This window comes from Harmonia axyridis, chromosome 1, assembly GCF_914767665.1.
Source record: "Harmonia axyridis chromosome 1, icHarAxyr1.1, whole genome shotgun sequence".
In the NCBI taxonomy this organism is placed as follows: Eukaryota; Metazoa; Arthropoda; class Insecta; order Coleoptera; family Coccinellidae; genus Harmonia; species Harmonia axyridis.
In genome coordinates, this window is record NC_059501.1 from 9,876,459 (window position 1) to 9,900,214 (window position 23,756).

General features: G+C 35.1%; 1 protein-coding gene across 1 annotated transcript in view; it reads left to right on the forward strand.

Moving 5' to 3' along the window:
• Positions 1 to 23,756, forward strand: part of LOC123688984 (transmembrane and immunoglobulin domain-containing protein 1-like) — a 469,586-nt gene that overhangs the window by 54,742 nt on the left and 391,088 nt on the right. The window contains exon 2 of the mRNA XM_045627763.1: positions 15,217 to 15,292. Coding sequence (XP_045483719.1) covers positions 15,235 to 15,292 — 58 coding nt within the window. The 5' untranslated portion in view covers positions 15,217 to 15,234. The remainder of the gene's footprint in view (positions 1 to 15,216; positions 15,293 to 23,756) is intronic.

Genomic DNA, 23,756 nt, shown 5'->3' on the forward strand with positions numbered 1-23,756 from the left:
CGCGAAATTAATGCCTAAAATATTTCGCCGAATAAATGCGAGGAAGGGAATCGAATCCGTGGGAATGGCTTATGTCCCCGAGGAAGGTGTTCTCTGGGGCTGCTCCCCTTGCCGAGGACGAAATCGATATCGGACCAGACGAGGAACTCTACCTGGTGTTTATAATGAGCCAGAATCGGTGGATTGATCATTTTGTTGCATGCTCAACAGGATTGAATCAAAATAGCAGTACAACATCGACAAGAGTCCCGAGATTGTGTTACATACAACGAGATAATTCAGATCTACATGAACATATACAAATTCATTCTCGGTCAGAGTAATTAATATATCAAACTGAACATTAATTACATTCAGGTGATTTTATGAAGATGAACCTAATTGTATAACCTCTCACTAAGTAATTAAGGAAATAAGTATAATGGCATTACACTTACATTCAAACCAATAAGTCCAGAACCAAACCAGGAAAAACACATTTTTTTTTAACTTAATAAAACATGAATACCTTGAAGAGTGATACGTATACTCCAAATCTCTTCTTACTTTTCTGTAGAAAGGTTCGTTTTTTTTTTTTTTTTTTAACGACTTTATTCTTCAATTAGATACAACAAGGCGACATTTAGCTTGGAGCTACTCTTACATGTAACCTCATCATACCATAACATCCATGACCTAGCCGGGATTCGAACCCGGTACCTTCAGCATCACAGCCGTCTCCCAAACCACTGTGCTACCGAAGGTAGACAAATTGTTAAATAGGAATCAACATCGGCCAACACTGCTTCATAAGAGCCAAACATCTTTCTCAGGAGCATTTTTTTGATGTCTGTAGATAGCTAATGATCAATGTGGGCCAGATCTGGAGAAAAAGATATGTACTCAAGCAGTTGGAAGTGCAGTGACCATCATTCTCCTCAAATTCTGACAAGGGGGAGGAGGAATTACTTGTGCTCTTGAGGACATTATTTTTGAATTTCTGCACCCATTTGATTCAAAAACATTAAGTAATATTCAGTGTTATTTGATTACTGCCAAGAGAGTTTGGCTCAGGAGTGTAGTGATGAATCCATGTCACATATGGACGCAAAAAAATGCTGTTTATTTCACTTGGAGAGCTCCAAACAGCGTTCGGAATCGACGATGCATTGTTGTTTTCGATCAGAGTTGACCAAGCGCGGCATCAATTAGAGCAAAGCTTTCTCATGGATAACTGTTCATGCAAAATAGTGAAAACACTGCGTTCTGATATCGTCAACTCCACTGTTTTTTCTCGCAACTTTCAATTACGCCCAAAAAAATGAGTGGATTTTGTCGTTATTTTCTGAAACAGCTGCTGACCAGGGTTTTCACCATCATTCAAATGCAGCCTACCACTTAGCAACCATTGTTGTCGATGGAGCAGAGTATGAATAACACTTATCAAGACATTCCTTCGCTTGTTCCTAGCGAAAAACAGTGTTTTCAATGCAAGAAACATATCCATGGTTCAAGTAATAACAAATGTAGCGTTTTTCAATAATCAAGTTCCCGATTGAAACACATCTTCACGTTCCGGAATTTTGACACGCATAATTAAAAAATTTGGCATTATCAAGAAAAAATAGTGGTAGAGCATTGACAGCGTCATATTACTGCCAGGCATGGAACTTATTGAGTGACTTGGTAAAGCTTTTTTACACGTTGCACTGAGTTTCAAATTTGTCCGAAACTATTTTTTTTTATATTTCAATACGATAAATCTTCGAAAGGAGCATTTGAATAGTTCACAAAAATTTATAAATTCAGCTGAAAACTGTTTTATAATATCAAGCTGACTCCTCCACTGAAGCATTATCTATTTACATGATTCGATTTTTTGAAGAATGCAACTTCGATAGGTATTACACCCATTTGCAAGAATATTCATTGAAATTTAATGCCATCATATTTCAATCCTGCATCCAGAGGAGCCTGTTGTCTACCTGCACCGTTTAATTGACGATACAAATTTTAATGTGGCATTAAATTTCTATGAACGTTCCTGCAACTGGTTAGTAGACTAATACTATACGCTCTAAAATCATAGAGTAAGTAATTAATTAATTATTGATTATTTGACGATGTGAAGAATAGGTGTGATTCATTGTAATTTATTGTAATGATTGTGATTTATTCGGCCTCAAGCATTTTTGTATGGATTTTTTCTTGTTTATGAAATTCCATCCATCAGAAGTAGGTAGAAAAGATAATTCTAATGAAGATGAGGTAAAGTTAAGTAAATTCACACTGGAGTTTGAATCGCAAATCGATTTCTCTGGTTCTTTATTTGGAAGGCGAAAAGAGATAGAAGATGATAAAAAAAACTTCTGACAGCTGCTGCTGCTATTGCAGATGCTAGTTCGAGCCTCCTCGATTTATTTGATGGTTCACCAGTTCGAAGTTGTAACTTGTAACCTTGTTCTTTGAGAAATTCAAAATATACAGTGAAACCTAGATGAAGTGATTTTATTTCATAATAATCATTTCAAAAACCCGCAGTTTTTTTTTGAAAATACTCTAATTCAATTCGAATCGTGTGAGATATTGATTAGTTCTGAAGTAAGTTCTTGAATTATATCGATATGTTTGAATATTTTTCGAATAACCTTTCATAAGGTATTTTGGAAGGTGTTGACTCGGGCTCCTTGCCCTTCCAAGGACGAAATTGATATCCGGTAAGACGACGCGGACGTGCTCAACCTCATATTCATAATGAGCTGGAATTGGCAGAGCGCGAATGAAAAAAAAATTATACTTCTGTTTTCTGTATCAACAGAAGTCAACGTGAACGGTGTCTTTGATGTTTGTTCCATTAAAAAAGGAGGTGAGAATATCTAGACTTTCAGTCTTTGCACACTTTCAGTTGAATGAACACCCTTGTATAAAACAATAATAATTATTATTTTGCATGACGAGGAATTGAAATCTCGGTTTGAATTTTTGCGCGTTAGTTCTTCTGTGCCTTTTATTTCAACCGAATTTTGATGTTCTGTATAGCCAACGGTATATTAACATGAGAAGAACTTGAAATCTTTTGAAGACGTTTGTGGTCTGAATATGACTGTTGAGTTTGGGAGTATTCTCAAATCCGCTCGAAGTATAAAATACTCACTTTCTGAAACCTGCGCATTCACCATTTAGTACCTCTGAGGTAGGATCCAATTATCAATACTAATATGTGAATAAAATGATGAAATTGCTCGAAATAAATATGGAACTAACATTTTATTCAGATATTCGAATTGAGAATCGCTTCGGAATTCAGAAAATATGGAAAATTTCATTGAGTTCATTGAACAAGGAAATAATTTTTCTACTGAAACTTCCTTGGAATTAATATCACCTTTAGGATGAGTCTGAATTTCGAATTGCATAAATTGCTATTTTCTTGTGGAGCTTCGGGAAAACTAATAATTAATCTTTGGTCAGTCCTCCTCCAAACTACATGAACATCTCACCAGATAAAATCACTGAAAATTTTAGTACTATGCTTAATAATTTTTAAAACTGTTAATTTCACTCTTGTAGACGGTTTGTAACGGATTACAGCTGGAATACGAATGGGGAAAATTGACAAATAACGTCCCTTATATTTATCTTGGACATTTAAATCGCAACATTACCCTCTATTTTCGGCTGAGCCGGTTGTTAGAAATTCGATCCGAAAACCTGATATCTCAAATGTACTCATTTTCCCCATATTACAATCATACATTGAATAGTGCGTGGCCGAGATCGTTTGCCAAAATTCGGGTCACCACGTAGCGTGTCTACAAATGATTATTCAAAGAATCATATCCAGAGTTTATGATGGTCTCTCATGAAACCAATCAGTTGGAAAATGAGCCCACTCCTTTCAGGCAGATAACACATGAAGGGAATTGAAAAAGGGCTGCCCGATTATGTGTGAAGCGGGATGGGGACCACCCTATTCATGAAATAGAAGCTTTAAAAATCTGATAGGTAGAGATCTGATGATAGACAATATGAAATACACAAAATATTCATGCAATATGAAAAAATTCTCAAATATGCATGAAAGTTGTCAAAATATGCATTTCAAAAGAAATTAATATTCTTTTTTCTTAAATCATGATTAAAATTTGATTAGGTATGTAATAATTAGTAGTGATGATGTCTGTAAGGATGATTCATGGTTTGATATATAAATTAAGAATTTTATCAGCAATTCTGATAATTCCAAATGTGAAATATTCTATACGAAAAACGGAATCATAAGATTCATATCCTTGCTTTCAAGCCTCGCGATATGATATTAATTTCTTGGACTTTTTTTATTGAATTGATACCCTCCGTGAGGTGAGAGGAATAAAAAGAGGTTTTTTCATTTTATATTCCATTCAAAGAACCATATTTCTGTATTTCCCCTCTTTCTTCCACTTCCGAACAATCTTGCAATATAAAATAATTCACCCGCAAAGATGAAAAAGATCATTTATTCATTTGAAAGCGCGAGCTTCACTACAAAAAAACCACAAAAAAATTGCTCCACCAACTCGAACCTGTTCCTTTTTATGCTTCTCGCAACGCAAGCTTGATTTATTTTGACAAATTTGTCAATCAATTATTTCTCTCAGGAATTTCTACTGCAATATTTGAATCTCCATGAATAATTTCCACTGAATAGTATTTTTGCATGGAATTGAACGTTCAAACCGAAAGTGTCTTGATTCAATAAAATATTTGAATATTCGATTTCGGTAATCATATTTAATAACATCTTTAATGGTAAAATTATAGATAAAATAAAATTGTACAAGTTGATGTACTTTAGAAACCACAAATAACATTATGGAAACAACATATGTTGACCAATCTCATAGTAATAAAGATAGAGAGAATATACTCAATTTTTAAATGTCACCAACATGGATATCTTACCATTGTAAAACTATGATATATTTTCAAATGCATAATGATATCATATTATAAAAAAACAGTTCATGTAAAAAACATTCAACATAAGAAAACAATTGAAAGAACAATTATTTTTATCAATTTAGTAGGTATAACTGACAACATTACTTATTTGAGTAAAGAAATTTGTCAGTTGTAACTTTTTGGCGGAAAATATATCAAATTTAGGAGAATTCTAAAATATTACGTAGAAGAGATTAAAGGTGGATGGTTTCACTTTTTAAATACCCGCAGTTGCCCTGAAACAATCGCAGGAACAATAATATCACCCAATCAATTTATGTAGTCTCGATCTATTCTGTTTATTGTCACTTATGAAGTTGGATCAGAAGTACAACAATTTCTTGCTTGTCCCCTCTTTGAGAGTTCTATCGGTCGAGATCTAGAATCAAAGACTGGCATTGTGACGAGGGTATGAACTTGCCTAAAAGGATATCGATTAATTCCTTGGAGACGACACTCCTGCTGTCCAATTTGCGTGTTTGAAGTGAAAGGGAATTGAGAACTCCGAAACTTCTGCCAGATATTATTTCGGGATTTTCAATATAAACGTTAAAGAAAATTTAATTGGACATGGTTGTTGGAGATGTTATGGCTATATGTAAGATTCCAAGTTGTATGAAGTTTAAAGAGTTTCATCCAATTCATCCATTTTTGCGAGAAAATATTTTCACCACATAAAAATTTCTATTTTAGCGATAATATTATAACAAAGAGGAAATGTTATGCCATATTATGGTTGAATTATTATTCCTCTCACTGAAAATCTAGTTGGATCTAATTTCTTTTTGCCTAGATGGCATAATATTCCGAAAAAAATTGGATTCACACTTTCCAGTTTTCTGCTGTGAACTGATGAATATATTGTGTTTCATATGGTTGTATCGACAATTATTATAAACAACGATAAAATAAATATTCATCATAAATAAATAACTCTTCAGTTTTCAGTGCTCATGGCGTTTCATTAGCTCAATGATACTCAATCGAAAACGGACATTTATTCAATAATTTAATGTAATGAGATGATATCAGACTATCGCTTTCAGCGATTCGTCCACATTAAAACATCATGAACAGAATATACCGTATAATTCAGTTTGTACGTTCTACACTGAACGACATTCTGACCCAAATCGTTAACATTGTTCAAACGGGTCCCAAAATAATGATTTCGGCTACATAAATTATTCAGGAGCAAATTAAAAATCGCACGAAAGGAGCGGGTTGGCTCTGACATTGCGCACTTTGATTAAAAACACTCCTATGGGAGTTGTCGAGTTTAAATAAATATTTGCGAAGTTACGAATCTCTACATGCATGGTTGTAGCTGTACGCAAATATCAAAATAAGGTTACACGGAAAATGTTTACCTTACACCATTCTATCTAGATCAACTGTTATCCTTTTCCATGTCGAATCATCACGTAATTTCAATTACAATTTCACCTGTTATTTTTTTGTTTTTGCGAAAAATTATTGTTTATGATTCCAACTTGAGGACACTTTCCCTTTCTTAGGAAAATATTTTTGAATTCATTATAATGTATGACAGCATTCAATAAAATTAAACATTCCGAAAATTTTTATATTTTAGTTACTAGACTAGAAACGCCTGAAATTTAATGTACTCTAATTTTTTTACAGAAAAATTCAGTATATCCTCTACCTCCTGAAATATCACAATGAACAATACTAATATTATGCTTCATAAAAAATTTCGAGTACTTATTCATGAAGATGACTATGTTGTTGAATAAAGCCGAATTTTTAAGAAAAAATGTGTTTTCGCTGGTTAGGTCTAGGGCTCACTGAGTGGAATGCAAGCTCACTATGGACCTCTAAAAGGTGAAAACTTAGACTGGATTGCCTGAAATAATTTACATCTGGAAGCATTGCTCGCCTATTATAATTTGGGCGAGGGTAGAATTATTTCTCCCTTGTACAGCATTATTTACAGGCTTATGCTCCCACATATTTCACACCATAATCATAATGAGACAATAACTACAGAATTGCATTTCACAAACATTGGAACCATTTTCCCAGATCTACCTGAGTCGAGCTGAAAAAAATTATGATAAGGATTTATAGCTACTTGGAATGAGGAAAATTTCGATTTAACTGGCAATATTCTTGAAATTATATCTTCTGGCAGTTCTGGCTCTGCATTTCCATGATTGAAATGTCTTTTGTAACTTTAGCATGATGGTTACAGATATTATGTAACCAATTTGCGCATCTCCAATCTCAAACGAACAAAATATACTCACTGATAAATGATTCGTGCTCTTTTAAGTCATGTTTCCGATGGCTATGCAGATGTCATATTGAATTTTTATATAAATAATTCGGAGGGTCTTGTAACATCGTAGTTGCCTTTGAAATGTTTTTTAAAATATCCAAATTGACGAATAGAAATTGTGTGATAACAATTCTTGTTCAATTTTTGAGGACTGTCAAGTTCATCGGTTTTATGGTCCTATAAATATTGAGTAATTATTTTGTCGATAGTTCAGATGTGGTCTTGTTAACACAAATCTACATGAAATTCTGCACGAATCTTAAAATTGTTTTTTTACAGGAAAAATAGGCATTTTTAAAATTAACGACAAAATAAAATTTTGAATGATCATATTTATGAAACCCTTAGTTAGATTTAGTTCATAAATGACTTCAACCTCGAAATTCAAGATACGAACCTTCTCTAAAATTTTTTAGGTTCTAGATATTTTCGTCCGGTATTTATCGTTTATAAATGAATAAATAAATAAATCTTATTATTATTATATTTCCAGACGACCGTGCATGTGATCTCGAATGCATCATCAGTAAGTGAAACTTCATCTTTGCAGATAATTCTCGCCTCAACATTTGAAAAATACAGATTTTGTGCTGAATTGACACAAAACGAGCCCTAAAAAATAATCAATATTTCAATAATTAGATGCGAACGAATTGAACGTTTGCGAACAGAAGATGAATAAGAGTTCGAAGCTCGATAAAGAATTTCTTGTTGATAAAAATCCTCAACATTTTATAATTTTTTTGTTTGTTCATTGAAACAATGGAAAATTCAAGCAGTATATCACAGAAGAGCATAATATTTCAGTGACAATAGGTAGATCCAACCAATTTGAAATTTTTTATGTAATATTAATAGCGATTCCAAGCCGTGTTAAAAATTTTATGTTGATGGTATTATTGAAACCATCAAAAAAATCTCAATGTAAAATGAGCATTCGAATGTTCATGCCGAATTTTTGGAGCATCGTCATCAGAACCTATCATATGAATGAACTAATCGGGGTGGGACATGTGGCTCGACAGGAAGACAATCGATGGACTAAGAAAGTTGTACATTGGAGACCACGAGAACATAAGCGAATTGTAGGAAGTCCACCAAAACGCTGGTTAGACGATATTAAATCAAAGGTCGGACGATGTTGGCACCAGTTGGCTCAAGATAGAGAAAATTGGAAAATTCGAGGGGAGGCCTATGTCCAGGAGTGGATGCAGACAAGCTGTTGAAGAATCAACAAAATAATTTCGTTTGAAGAATTTATCACGATTCAACCTTTTTTCGAAAGAGAGTTACTGTATAAGAATAAAATAAGTGTAATTGGCGTCAAGAGAATATCAAGGATTTTCCTCGATATTCATACAAAAAAGTTCTCATAACATTTCCAAGAAATAACCCAAAAAATTTAAGGTTTCCGACACCACTGCGTCCGCACAAAGCCCTCCTACCACCCGAAATCAAGCAGGAACTCACGCAAACCCTTTTTTATCCACCTCAACATTAAATCTCCAAAGTCGACACATGTAAAAACGCACCATATATGCAAGTTACATTCAATTTTCACCCAACTTCGAGGGCAATTTCCGATCCAAATATTTGCCAGACTTTTTGCGTCCGGGGTCTCATAGTCAGTGTCGAAGTTCGCAACACTGGAGGGAATTATTAAGTCAATATATTTTACGACCATGAGGTCTGGTACCTATATGACACAGGATGAACTTTTTAAGCGGGCATAACTCCCGAAGTTTCAACTTCTGAGTGCAGTTCGGTCGTAGTTGGCGCATACCCGGAGACGTAGCATTGACCCAAATAAATCGCCGGGAAAACAATTCACATATAAATGGATTCTTATGAGGCGGCCACTGAAACTGTCATAAATTCCCGGATTCGAAGTTAGATTGGTCGGAGCCCGTCGGGGATTATACAGATGAGTATAAAACAATCAATCGGAGATGCGGAACTCCCGATCTAATCGAGCTGAGATGATTGGGAATCGTAAAATTGGAGTTTTTACCGAATTCTGTGGATCTTTTCGTGATTTAACGGGTAGGGATTTGTTTCTATGTGATTTATTGTATTCTGTGGTCAACTGTCGGATATTATATCCAATATTTGTTTCATTTCGTTACGATTTTTAAAATTTGAGCAGGAAATTGCATCCAACCATTGAATTTGATATTGTACTCTTTCAGTTGTAATTATTTGGTAGTTTACAAATAGTAGAGTAAGTATTTATATTGTACTGACTCTGTGCTTGCCCGAGAGATGGAGTTAAGGGCTCCGCGTCACACTCTAATACGACACCGATATGTGAAGGGTGTTATCCGCAAGATAATCTTGTGGCATTACATTTTGAATATGATTTCTGGCATATGACCGCCACGGCTGGCTCATGTAGTCCAATCTGGAGGTCCAATTTTCGATTACTGTTTCCAACATTTGTGGCGTATATCGGCAATAACATGGCGAATGTTGTCTTCCAAATGGTCAAGGGTTTGTGACTTATCCGCATAGACCAATGACTTTACATAGGCCCACATAAAGTAGTCCAGCGGTGTTAAATCACAAGATCTTGGAGGCCAATTCACAGGTCTAAAACGTGAAATTAGGCGGTCACCAAACGTGTCTTTCAATAAATCGATTGTGGCACGAGCTGTGTGACATGTTGCGCCGTCTTGTTGGAACCAAAGCTCCTGGACATCATGGTTGTTCAATTCAGGAATGAAAAAGTTAGTAATCATGGCTCTATACCGATCACCATTGACTGTAACGTTCTGGCCATCATCGTTTTCGAAGAAGTACGGACCAATGATTTCACCAGCCCATAAAGCGCACCAAACAGTCAGTTTTTCTGGATGTAACGGTGTTTCGACATACACTTGAGGATTAGCTTCACTCCAAATGCGGCAGTTCTGTTTGTTGACGTAGCCATTCAACCAGAAGTGCGCTTAATCGCTAAACAAAATAAAATGGACGTAGTGCGCGGTACGTATTCCGCACAGAACCGTTATTTTCGAAATAAAATTGCACTATTTGCAAGCGTTGTTCAGGCGTGAGTCTATTCGTGATGAATTGCCAAACCAAACTGAGAATAAATCACTTGACAGCTGTTAAATCGGTCGCCATCTTGAACAGTAATGCCAACTTAAAGTTATTAAGCTCGAAAATAAACACCCGTTATAAATTGATTGATCTACCAGTATCAATTATGTAGATCAATCAGCTATCAGCTAGATAGATCAGCTCACTAATTTTTTAGTCTTCTTGTTTAATATTTGGATACTGCTTTCGGTTCGAAATAACAAACATTCAGGCGAATAAATCGAAAGGAAAATAAAGTTATTCAGGCATACGTTTCCCTGCAAAAAATTAATAAATATAACAAATTTGCATTCAACATTCAAAACCAACTGTGTGTGAGAAAAACGACAAAATGAAAAATTCAATTTCTCGAATAACATCCATGTTTACCACGACCTCAGGGCGTCGTAGAATATCGCGAGAAACAAAAATATATCCCCGAATTAATAACTCCTCCGAAAAAGCCAAAGGAAATTCACAACTGAAAAATCCCCACGTTTAATTGACTCCAATACTGCCGGCAGTTTGTTGTTGCCCTCTCTTCGGATGCTAGCAAAACAATTTCACAATATTCGAGGGCTCTTGTAGGGAGTTGAGCTTCTAAAGGCAGCTGTCCCACTTGGAGATGACTAACAAGAAGTCGAGCTTCAGGTAAATATTTTCATCAGGAATTAATTCTGTAGCTTCGTGTTTTTATCGGGGGAATATTGAATGGATGTTCTCTGACTGTGGATCTTGAGTACTCGTCTTGACGTAGAAGGAGGTCCTTGGTAATTTCGGTGAATAGTTGAGTGAATTATTCCACTTGGTTTAGTAGTTTCAATAAGATATGAAACATTGAGTATTTTCAATCTTATGTTTATTTGACGTTAACTATTATATTTATTATTACTATGGTCAGTAAAAATAAACGAATTCAAGTATGACATAAATCACTGAAAAGTTTCCTTTTATATGATATCATGTCGATATCCCATCCTCCTTGATATTGATCTTCTATATTTTTAATAGCCTGATGGAATCTTTCCCTCGGGCCTTCACTTAAATTATAATCCATAAAGCTGTTCAGGTGGCTGTGGAAGTAATAAATTTTTATGCTTCTTTTAAAATGTGTAAAAACTTTTATTGCAATGATTTGGATATTCTCTGATAAATGAGAAAATAATGATGGCCATACTATAATTTATATTGGATTATTTTGCCAATGGTGCAATTTTTCTCTGATTTTAATTGAGCAGAACTACCTATAAATCAAGTAGCCATGAACAATTTATCGTTACACTTTTCGTTATAATCGAAGATATGTAATATTTTTATCGAAAGATTGGGTCTATTTAAGTTATGGTTTTGGTTGCAGTTTTTTTTTCGTTTTCTTCTTGCATTTTGAGGCTGAATTATACCTAGCATGGAACAATGTGGAAATTATCGCCAATTTGATGAATTCGTCAAAGGTCGCTTTAGTGGATTAGGTAAAGGTGGTTTTTCATTCACATAAATTCCTTATCGTTCTAACTGCAACCAATCCTCGGTAGTACAATTTTATCAAGCATTATCTAGACAAGGTCAAGAAGGTCGTAGATGAAGAAGTCGTTTGTGATTACTCTGATGGCTTGTCATAAAAAATAACGTGTAGAGTGCTGTACCTTAAATTGGGACTTGGAATAGTAAAGGTTGATCTTCCCGATTCTGCTTGGGAATGTACGATGATGGCACAAATGAAGAAAGGCACATTGTTCAGTTTTCTGTTAAGCGGCATATGCACACTATGTTGTGGGGTGCAATTGTTTATGGAAGTAGGTCGCTGATAGTATTCATTCGAGGCAATAAGAATGCCCACTAATATTCTGATGAAGTGGTAGAACATCATTTCATGCCTTCAGTAGTTGAAGGACCCGATTTTTCCATAGTGTAATGTCCGTACCCTCATTGCAAGACAATTCATGTAGCGCTTCGAAGATACTAACATCAAAATCTTGTTGTGGTCATGTCGATCTCCCGTCCTTCCGCTTCTCGAACATGTAGCCCATCCTCCATAAACACTAGAAGATACCTTAGGAGGACATCGATCACCTGGTGTAATACATTCCAAGAAGAGAAGTGTCAAACTAATAGTAGTTGAAAAACACATTATTTATAAATTTCTTCATCTCCAGTTGAATTCACAACATATTTAAAATCATATTGTACACCGTTAATTTCTTCTTCCTTTTCTTATTCTCTGAGTTGTATGCCTGCGCAATAGTATCATGATGCCTGCATACTAATTAGGGCAGGGAAAAAATATTCTTTATTGCATCTCTCTGAGAACCCTATGAATGAGAAAGTTATATGCAGAAGTACCACGTAAGACCATTGTACACTTATACATGTACTTTCATATTAAGTATTGTGACGGCAATTTCGGCTAGACACAGACATTAGGTCTAATTGCTTTTTGTCGCTACATTGGACACACTCAGGAATTCATTTATCTAGTGGCTCTTTCAAATAAACATTGAACTGTAGGTATCGGTTTTTTCCAGAAATACTACTACAATAAAGATGTTCAAGCTTTCTTCAAAATCGTATATTGATTGCGTCACCAAAACTATTTATATAATCGAATTTGAGGGCGGATTCATCATCAGCGGATCGTACCTTATCATTCGCTACAATCCGTGGCTCAAAATTCTAAAATTGCAAACATCTCGAACGAATGGAATATCGATCTGTCCTAAGAACGAGCTTTAAAAAAGTCGAAGATGTAGACAATCGCTGCGATTTTATTGATGTCGATTTCAACCTTTAAGCATTCATGGACGTGAACGTTCAAGGGTTTCGTTTGACGACCGGTACTTGATTTTTACCGCAAATCAATTCACCGGCTTTATAATTAACGCCAAAAGTCGTTCATCCGCCATGGTGCATTGTGGCCGTGAATTTCAAGTGCACTTAAGGCCATGACGTCGGACTGAAATATTGATGAATGGCTCACAAATGAAAACGGGTCAATGAGACAATAAATACGACCAACTCCAGACCTCTCCCGTTCCGTTCCCGGAATGACCCTCCGCTTCCCGATTTTACAGCAGGCGTTATATTTATGACCGGGAATAAAAGAACGATTTCTTATTTCCAACTTTTTTCGTTCTCCGTTTATGTCTGGGCTGTTTTTCTGGGGGTTCAGATGTGACCTTTTAATTACCGTCGAAATAATTTTTTTTTTTTTGGCCGGCGCCTGTTTTTATTGATGGGATTCCTCACGCCATGCCGTTAATCCATTAGGCTGATGCTCATTTGGGAGATGAAAGCTGAAAATGCAGTCGCAAAAACGGATGAGAGATAAATACGCGTTTGAATACTCCCGTGTTTTTTTGATGGAATTTCGTATGTATTCTCGAATTAATTAATTAATTAGCATTTTTCTGCTTTTGTTACAGCGAGCTCTGACCAAAATTAGCTGCGAGTGTCGGACAGTGCGTCGAATACACGATTCTCCTGGACATAACAAACTACATACATGATTCTCCTAGGCATAATGAATTAAATACACAAATTTTTAGAAAAGGTTCAGTGTCCAATAACTCGGCTGTGTTTGTTAGTCTTTCAGAAATCTAAAATCTGACTGAATTTAGTTTTTTCCACACACATCGAAAAAGAACTAGTAGTTGAAATTCATGAATAATTTTGTGGGCATCATAATATCATGGTAAGCTGTTTAAATTTTACACAGAAAAAAGTTTTCTGACCTGACAGTTCTCTGAAATAGAAGATGCTTTTCGAAAAACTGATTTATTTTATAAGTCGCAGATAGGCTTCTATCAAAAAAAGCAGATTTCTAAGGATGTTTTTATTACTTTATTTGCTTCTTCGTATCCTTAAAACCATTCTTCATAAATGAAATCGTGTCGAAAGTATAATTCATTTCATATCATGTAGGTACCTAGGCCACTGCAAGTCAATTGTGTTTTTTTTAATTGAAATTTGCACTTCTTTCTGTTCAGAAAACTGATTATTATTGAGTATCAGGTTCATTTTCTGAGAAAATAACATAAATACGAATCAAGTTTGCGAAAACTCCTGACGTCACGCCAATTGTATAAACAGAAAATTATTCATACCATCCAAAATATTAATCTCGAAACAAGAATTTGAATGAATAACTTATACAGTAAGTTCTATGATTGAGGGGCTTCTTGCAGTCTATTTTTTTGTGACAACTATACGAGCTCCTAATACCTTAATGAAACATTGATATAGATTGGAAAAATAAGAAAGGAAACTGAGGAAACTTATTCATCAAAGCTCACTACAAAATTTTATTGATGATAATTTGGATTTCTCTGAGGATTTCGAAAGAATTTTCGGATTTTTTTTCCCGATATTATTAAGAGGCATAATAAAACATTGATTATACTATAAAATATAAAGAAGTTTGTGCTGTACCGAAGTTTCTCTTTACATTGTTTTAAATTACTAGTTATCCACCAAAAAAAAATATTCTGAAGGAAAAAAGAGGCGTCTGTTCCAGATAACACAATATTGAGTTGAATATCTTGTGAGGAGCAGTTACCCTGGGAAAAAAACATGAAAAATAAACACCCTGTATCTCGAAAACTAAGCGTTTGCGGGTCTATATTTATATAAATTTTTTTAATTATACCAGAAATCTTTTATTTTTTGTTTGAACCTCCTATTTGAGAACAGGTTGTTTATACAATTTTTCTGTATTTCATTTTCAGTTTGATTTCCATCAACATTTTCTGAATGATGATAATCAATTGATACTGATGACAAGATTTTCTGTTGTAAGAAAATACCTATTATTTTCTACCTCTAACCCTTTATTCTGTTCATTATAAGGAACAAGTATTCTACCTTTTTTTTTGTTTCAGATTGAAATCGGATCCACAATGCTGATATCAGATAAATTCTCCCTTCTAGTCATCACGTACGTCTTGAATTCATACGGTAAGTCTTCGATATGATTTCAATTTCATTGTATTATTATATAAATTTTTATATTTTTTCGTTGATCCTTCCAGCGGACAATTTTTCGACTTATGGGACTCCTACCTTCTACTTTACCTATACGCGAGTGCCTAGGAGATTGCGATCTTTAAAGATATCCATTAACAAATTTTTTTTACGTTCATAGTCAATGTATATGAAATGAAAAATGTTACGTATGAAGAATTTTTTATCATTTTTGATTTATTGAAGGTAAGAGTAGATTAGGTTACGTGAATAAAAGTTTAATCGTTTTTAATTTATCAAAGAGTAGGGGGTAGCAACTGTCAAAAGTGTCCAGCAATGGATGACTAGTTTTCCCAAGTTATCTCGAAGAAAATATGAACAATTGAGCTCAATACTACATGTTACCTGCCAAAGTAACCTCAACCAAACTCTATAGTCGCTGATCTTCTTTACCTGTGAAGAGAACATGCACAGAAAAACTTTCAGCTTTTATAAACTGACGAAGGTCATGCTGTATATGATTATAACGCTACGTTTGTCCTACATACATTTCATTGTAGCTATTTTAATGAATTCCCAATATTTCATTGCCTAAGGACCTGACCGCTGCCCAAAATTTTTCCATACGCCAGTAAATCCACCAGAACTCCCTCTTCTCGAACATTTCACCCCCTAATTCGATTACCGAAACGATCATCCCCAATTCAATCACCGAAATAAAGCGCCAAATACACATGTAATGAACTGATGGAACGAGGCGTTAAATGCTCTCTGATGGTACGCATTTTGCAGCATAGCCTGGACCGGAAAAAATTTATCGAATATTTATTGAAATTATCAATGAGTTATCCGTATCATTCTGCCGCTCCATTCAGGCAAATAGCATTTCCATTTCCGCTTATGACGTTCCCGACGTCTCACGAGAAAATATCACCCCCGCAACAAATTATCGTAAACTAGGTTTCGGGGTGTATTCGGAAGGGGCGAACCCTCGTAATCTGGAGCCGTTTTATATGATGTTATGAATGGTTATGTCATTCGGTGTACGATGTTTTCGGCATGGATTATTTTTCAATTATAACGGGAAGTCGTTTTCGTCAAATGGAATTGTTCTCTTGGAAATTATCAAGCGTTTTATATGGGTTCTCAAGATCGTTGAAAATTTGTTATTTTTTTTTTTAGGGTGAATTTTGTAATTTATGCAGTTGTTCATAAAGCATCATTGTGCAATATTTCCTTTTCAAAAATGCATTATTATTTCGAAACAACAAAGGTTTCCATTCCGTTGATCATTTTATTTATTCTCATATTCTTTCCCTGAACATATCGCTCGCTCAATTTGAAATTGTCTTCATCCATAATAATTAACTTTATATAGCACTCACATAAAATAATATAAAACAATACAAATGTAATCCACTAACTTAATTAAATTCTTCATAAATATAACTGATTAAACATTTTTTAAATTCTCTATAATTATTACAATATTTGATCTTTTCAGGTAGTTTATTGAAGATAACTAATCCCCTGATAAATGTGGATTTATTCATTAATGTAGTGTTAACTTTCTCTATGTAAAAATCATCTCGACGTCGTGTATTATAATTATATATCTCATTAGCAAATTTTAGGTTTTCACTCAAATATTCAGGTAACATTTCATTCCTTGCTTTGAATATTAAATCTAATGTTCTATGATATGAATAATTCTTTGATTGACACTCATCAATTTCAAACAATTCAACATATTTCTTATGTGAGTTCTTTTATTACATTTCAAAATAATTCTCATACCTCTATTTTGTACTTTTTGTAATTTATTTATTCTACCTTTATTTAAATTAAACATTAATGACGAGCAATAATCCACATGAGGAAGTACCAATGATCTAAACAACATCAGTGACGTATTCATATCAATTTTACCCCTTATTCTAAATATGAAACCGACTTTTTTGGACATTTTATTTGCAATATAATCCACGTGAAACTGGAACTTTAAATTCTCGTCAAATATCAATCCTGAGTATTTCATTTTAGTAACCCTCTCTATTTCATCTTTATCAATATCAATTCTGAAATTACTCATGTCGGTACTACGTGTCCTATATTCAATACCTATTAACATATACTTCGATTTCTTCTTTTCGATTCTCTTCAAAAAGAATTCTATGCTTCGAAATGATAATAGGTAATGATGAAGTCAGAGGTTCTAGCTATCTAATAAAGTGAAGATCCGCATATTCTGACGATAGAAGCTAATCACTATATTCTCAAGATCTCACTTGACATATCTCTTTTACGTTCATCAAAATCTTCAGTGCCTGTTCAACTTCAAGAGGAATGCGAGCAACGACACATTCATTTCAACGCCTCAGGTGACCCATTTAGGAACACATCACTCCTTCAACTGCTCATCCGAAATATTGTCTCCTTTCAATTTCGTAGAATATGAAACCTTCAAAGCCATGACGGCACTGTATGAGAATTGATCAAAAAAATTTCGCACGAATTGAAATCTCTTCAAATGTTGTTCAACCATGAAATGATCAACGTGAATTTTGTCACAAAGTTTGAAATTGTTGTTTTTCGGAACGCATGAGTGTTGGAATTGCCTTCTGCAACGAGTATCAGAGGTAATTTTCTCTATTTCAGTCATTTTTTGTGAAATATTGTCAATGCAAAATTCAGATTACACATCCAATCGACTTTTGTATTGTATCGATATCAAGAATATTGACAGATTACGTAATTTGAATTTGAATCGTAACTTTTTTTCGGATTTTGAAATAATTAATAATAATGCATTAAATTCGTGAATTATGTCTGACGAACTCGATTCAATACCACCAGAATTAATGTTACAAATCATTTCACTATATCCAAATCATATCATATTGAAAACTTAAACGTCTTGAAATTTGAGAGGATCAGAAGTCAGTCTAGACAATCACAAAACTAAAAAAATTGCTGTAGTTAACTCATTACAGTATTGTTTTTGCTAATGTAATGAACTCATAAAGATACTGAAATAGAGAAATAATTTTTTCTACAACTGCTATGGAAAGTAGCGTATTCTTCATAGCTTCCTCGAATTCAAAACTATGTATTGCTCATACTGTGGGAAATATTATTCCCCACGGCACTTTGCCCACACCTCGCTTGGTAGACCAATGAAATGGGCTTTTGAGTCGTTTCTATGGAAACGCAAAAAATTAGCACGTACTGTCAAACGAAGGTCATTTTGATTTGAATCAAGTTCATCACTTGAATTATTGAAATTTGTGTAGTTGTAGGAAAAGTATAGTGTGCAACATGTGGAGAAAGTCCTTTCAAGTTTCTGATTTTGAATTCAGCTTGAAATTTGGCGAGAAGCCTAAATTTATAATTTAATATGAAAATCAGATGACTTTGGTTTTTTGGTCACGAAAATATTGGTCAAATTTCTTTCGATTATCTTCTTGGAATTTTTTATGGTTCTGATTACGCGACTGTCATTCTTCATCCAAACGCAAATATTCATCTCTATTTGATTTGCCAACGGAATTAATCCATCCAAAAACTATCGTGTATAATGTTCGTCTTCCAGTGAGACGAACCTTAAAGTTTGAGACCATTCCCTGCTCAAACACAAATACATACATTGTGACGAAATCATAGAGGATTCGGTTTGGGGCACCAGCACTCAAAAACGAGCAAAGACTCATCCATTTCCACGTGTCAGGTGACCCATTTACGAATAAACTTCCCCCCTCCTTCAACCTCTCATACGAAATGGTGTCTTCACTGCACAAGATATGAAACCCTTCGACGCCGTGTGACCTCGCCGTCTAGCAAATTGCCATAAAGAAATATCGCCCGAATCGGAATCTCTTCTCTACGCCGTTCGATCATGATTGCTCGCCTAGGAAAGTGACAATGCGGAAAAGTGCCGTCTAGAAAATCAGCCCCGGGAATAATTTCGGAGATACACCAGAGCGTCACGGCTGAATGGAGAGCGTTAACAAATCGTTTCATTTGGCGCGAAAATGACATCCTTGGGGATGCTGCGAGACCGCTCTGACGTTCCGATTATTTCATTTCGGTCCGCAACTCCGAGTCTAGCGACGATCCCGAGAGCTATGGAACTATGATGAAGGGCATTATTTTCGAGGAATGATTTCGGTCCTGATTTTCCGTCGAATCGGAAATGGAATGGAATCCGTAATTTTTTTAGGTGCCAGGAAAAAAGCGATGAAGATGAGACCTCCATCAAAATTTAATCTTGTAGTGACTCTGTCTACTCATAGATGGCGCTATGGGTTTTCGCGACACACTTACTTTGGGCCCTGCGGATTTATAGGGGGTCATAGCGTTGAAACAAGGTCTCTCTCCACGATGGTGTGAGAGGGTAAGTCTTAGATAGAGATCGCTGGATTGCCTATCTGAAGAGTACAGCAGCGATCTCAGGACGAAAAATCAAACCCCTGGGAGAGGGCGCACCTTGTAACTTGACTCGAGAAAGACGATAAAATCTCATAGTTGGATGGTAATGGGTGTTTTTTTCGAGGTATATAACTTTAAGTTGGCATTACTTTTCGAAATGGCGACCGATTTAACAGCTGTCAAGTGATTCATTCTCAGTTTGATTTGGAAATTTATCATGAATAGACTCATGCCTGAACAAAGCTTGCAAATAGTGCAATTTCATTTCGAAAATAATGGTTCTGTGCGGAATACGTATCGCGCACTACGTCCATTTTAGCGATGAAGCGCACTTCTGGTTGAATGGCTACGTCAACAGACAAAACTGCCGCATTGAGCTAAGCCTCAAGTTTATGTCGAAACACCGTTACACCCAAAAAACTGACTGTTTGGTGCGCTTTATGGGCTGGTGGAATCATTGGTCCGTACTTTTTCAAAAACGATGATGGCCGGAACGTTACAGTCAATGGTGATCGGTATAGAGCCATGATTACTAACTTTTTGATTCCTGAATTGAACAACTATAATGTCCAGGAGCTGTGGTTCCAACAAGACGGCGCAACATGTTACACAGCTCGTGCCACAATCAATTTATTGAAAGACAAGTTTGGTGACCGCCTAATTTCACGTTTTGGACTTGTGAATTGGCCTCCAAGATCTAGTGATTTAACACCGCTAGACTACTTTCTGTGGGGCTATGTAAAGTCATTGGTCTATGCGGATAAGCCACAAACCCTTGACTATTTGGAAGACAACATTCGCCGTGTTATTGCCGATATACGGCCACAAATGTTGGAAAAAGACATCTAAAATTGGACGTTCAGATTGGACTACATCCGAGCCAGCCGTGGCGGTCATATACGAGAAATCATATTTAAAATTTAATGCCACAAGAATATCTCGCGGATGAATAAAATTCATGTCTATCGAATAATCCATCGTTGTTTTATTGCAATTTAAAGTTCTATAGCTCTAAAAAAAACACCCTTTTCATAGCATCTGAAAGTATTACCTTTAGAACGAACAGTTCTGAAATATTGGATTTGTTGGATGACAATCAAAAAAAACGTTGGTCAAGATTCTTCTTGACTAACTTTTGACTAATTCATCTGAATTAGAAGTTTACTCCAGAACGATGTCAGTAAGAAACAATACATGATAGAACACAATATAAATGTGGAGGTTCTTCAGGGCTTCATGTTGCGGCATCTTCTGTGATTGTTATTTATAAATGCTTGCCGACTCATTCGACCTGTTTGTTACTGATATTGAACAATTCAACTGTCTACTCATGTTAACATCTTGTACAAATACAATGAATAGTGCCATTTACTTTATAAGAGATGCTGTGTTTTGTACAATATCACCAAATATATATATTTGGTAACTCCATGAGTATTACAATTGTAAGCTACAGAAAATCATGTTCCATTGAACATTTGAATTCTTGGGTTTATTGATAAACCTCTAAGAAGATTTAAACGCTTAACATGTTGTTCAATAATTTCCAGTTTCGAGAATACCAAAAGGAGCACTCTTCAGTAAACGACTCAAAAGAGCTTAGAGTCATGATAATTCCTCAAATTCCAGAAATGAACTTGAAACCAACTGGGAGTATGAATTCTTCATTGAAATTCTATTCCAAAATTCCCAAATGAGAGTCGAAGTTGGGAAAAGTGGTCCCAAAAGTTTTTTCACAATAGGTTTAGGTATGTGGGAATATCATAGAAACTCTCTTCGCGAAAACCATCTTTTGAGATGAAACTAAAGATCAATTAACTTCCACTAACAACAGGTCTTCCATAGTGCTGAAGAGTTTCGAACTTAGAAGCGGAACTAAAAAATAACTTATGAAGAACTTCAATTCGACGCTACAAGAAAATACCATTCGCTCCAACTCGGAGTCAGGTTCTCTCGGCTTAGAATCCTTGATGCGGCTTCTTTGCTACCCCCTTCCAATTACATCGATAAAGGATTGAAGTGCGTATAAAGTTTTGGAATTATTCATCTGAACCTCTCTAGTTAGAAGCAGTTTCGGAACGCTTGACAGAGTTGTATTGTTGAATCTGGCGTTGAAGATTGTTCAGGCTTCATTACGATTTCATTGAATTTCATGGGACTAGACTTTTTTCCAAATAATTATAAAACCTACTTTCGCAGGAGTCCTGCTATATTTCAACGAGAGATTGAGTATGAGTGTTTTCTGTCGGGGACTTTTTTCCAAATAATTATGAAATCTACTTTCACAGGAGTCCTGCTACATTTCAACGAGAGATTGAGTATGAGTGTTTCCTGTCGGGGACATCATTTGAATGATGTAATTTTCAGAACATAACTGCTACATTGTAATATATGTAGACTTGGTTTATCGATCGTCTAGGGGTGTGATTCGATAACCTGACCCCCGTAGCCTCCAAACGGTATCTACCAAAGATGGTACCACATATCTACTACCCTTACCGAATGAAACCATTTGCTAACCCCTTCCGGCACAGTTCCAAGAGGAGTGGTTATATCCGCATATTTCTTGTTGATATTTCTCATTTTTCATAACTAACATGGGGTTCACAGCTTGTGCTCCTGACTTAACGTCAGAGTAAAAAATTTCAGAACATATAGTTGTCTGGATCTAGATACAGAAGGCCAAGTAGTGCTACTAGTCGTTTGAATAATGCACCAAAAGAAGTTTTGTGTATTGATAAAACACTGTTCTTTTTGATAGGAAAAATACTAGTCAAGCTCCATCGACAACTGTTATAATGTAGTATCTTGACTGTAGCTTGGAGTCTATTTCGAAGAAAAGGCGAATATTCGTACAGAAAAGATAGAAAACCATTGGAGTTTATATGTATCACTTTTAAGGGAGACTATGTTGATGATTGAATTCGATTTTTTAAGATAAATATTTCTCTTCTGTTAAGACCCTGAATTTATCGAGTTGAGAGTAATTAATTTGTTATAAAGGCAAGATATTTATACATCATCATCGGATGAGCATGAGAATCGAATAAAATAACCAAAAAATGCTTTGTTTTGTATAATACAGAGGCTAGAATCGAGATAATATTCGAAATACCGAAATATTCAAGAAAAAATAGTTTTTTAGTAAATTGAAGCCCTTTTTTCATTATTCTTCTACTAACTAAATATATTCCAATTTGATCTCATTGATAAATAACGAAATATTCCATTGAAAGAGAAAGCACCTGAAGAATTTTCATGTCGATCCGTAGTACATTGAAAATCTATTCATGTAAAAACCCTTCCTTCTACAAAGAATTCGTGATGGAAAACAGTTGTATGCAGGAGTTAAAAATCCCATCTCCTTTGAAGTAAGTGCAACAAGATTGCATAAGCTTAATTCTGCGAGAAATGAAATGATGAACGAGAAAAAAACAGAAAGCAGAAAGCTCATTTAAAATGATAATACCTATGTCTTCTTTTACCTTAATGAAAAATTTTTCAGGGCATGGAACATGATGCCAAGCTGAAATTTGCAAAGTGGAATAAAAAAAGGAAGAATCGGATGAAAGAAACACGGAGATGAAAGAGATCTCAACGAGACTTTGCCGGGGGCATTTGAATCGCATAAGAACAATATTGGGTTGAAGTTGGACGGAGGAAAAACTTAGAGTATCAGTTTCTTCTGGGAATAAAACTTTAATACTTCTTGAAGGTTTCATTTCGCTGTCAGCAAACTTTTGAATAATTCATTTTTTTATCCACTTCGGATCCAGAAATCAGGGCAAAAGTTTGAATATAAGAATTATTGTATTACTTTGGGTCATGTCGAACTGTCCAATGAAACTTGATTATGAAGAATCCATACAGAGCAGAATATGTGAATATTCGCACTGACCTTCAGAAGTTTATTCGACAAATAGTTCTGAAAAGTATCGTAACAAATGCAAAAGCTTCGTTAGATCATAAATTATTTTTGTCCTTTCAATTGAAAAATTAAACATTCTCAAAGTGAAATATTTTCTTTCAT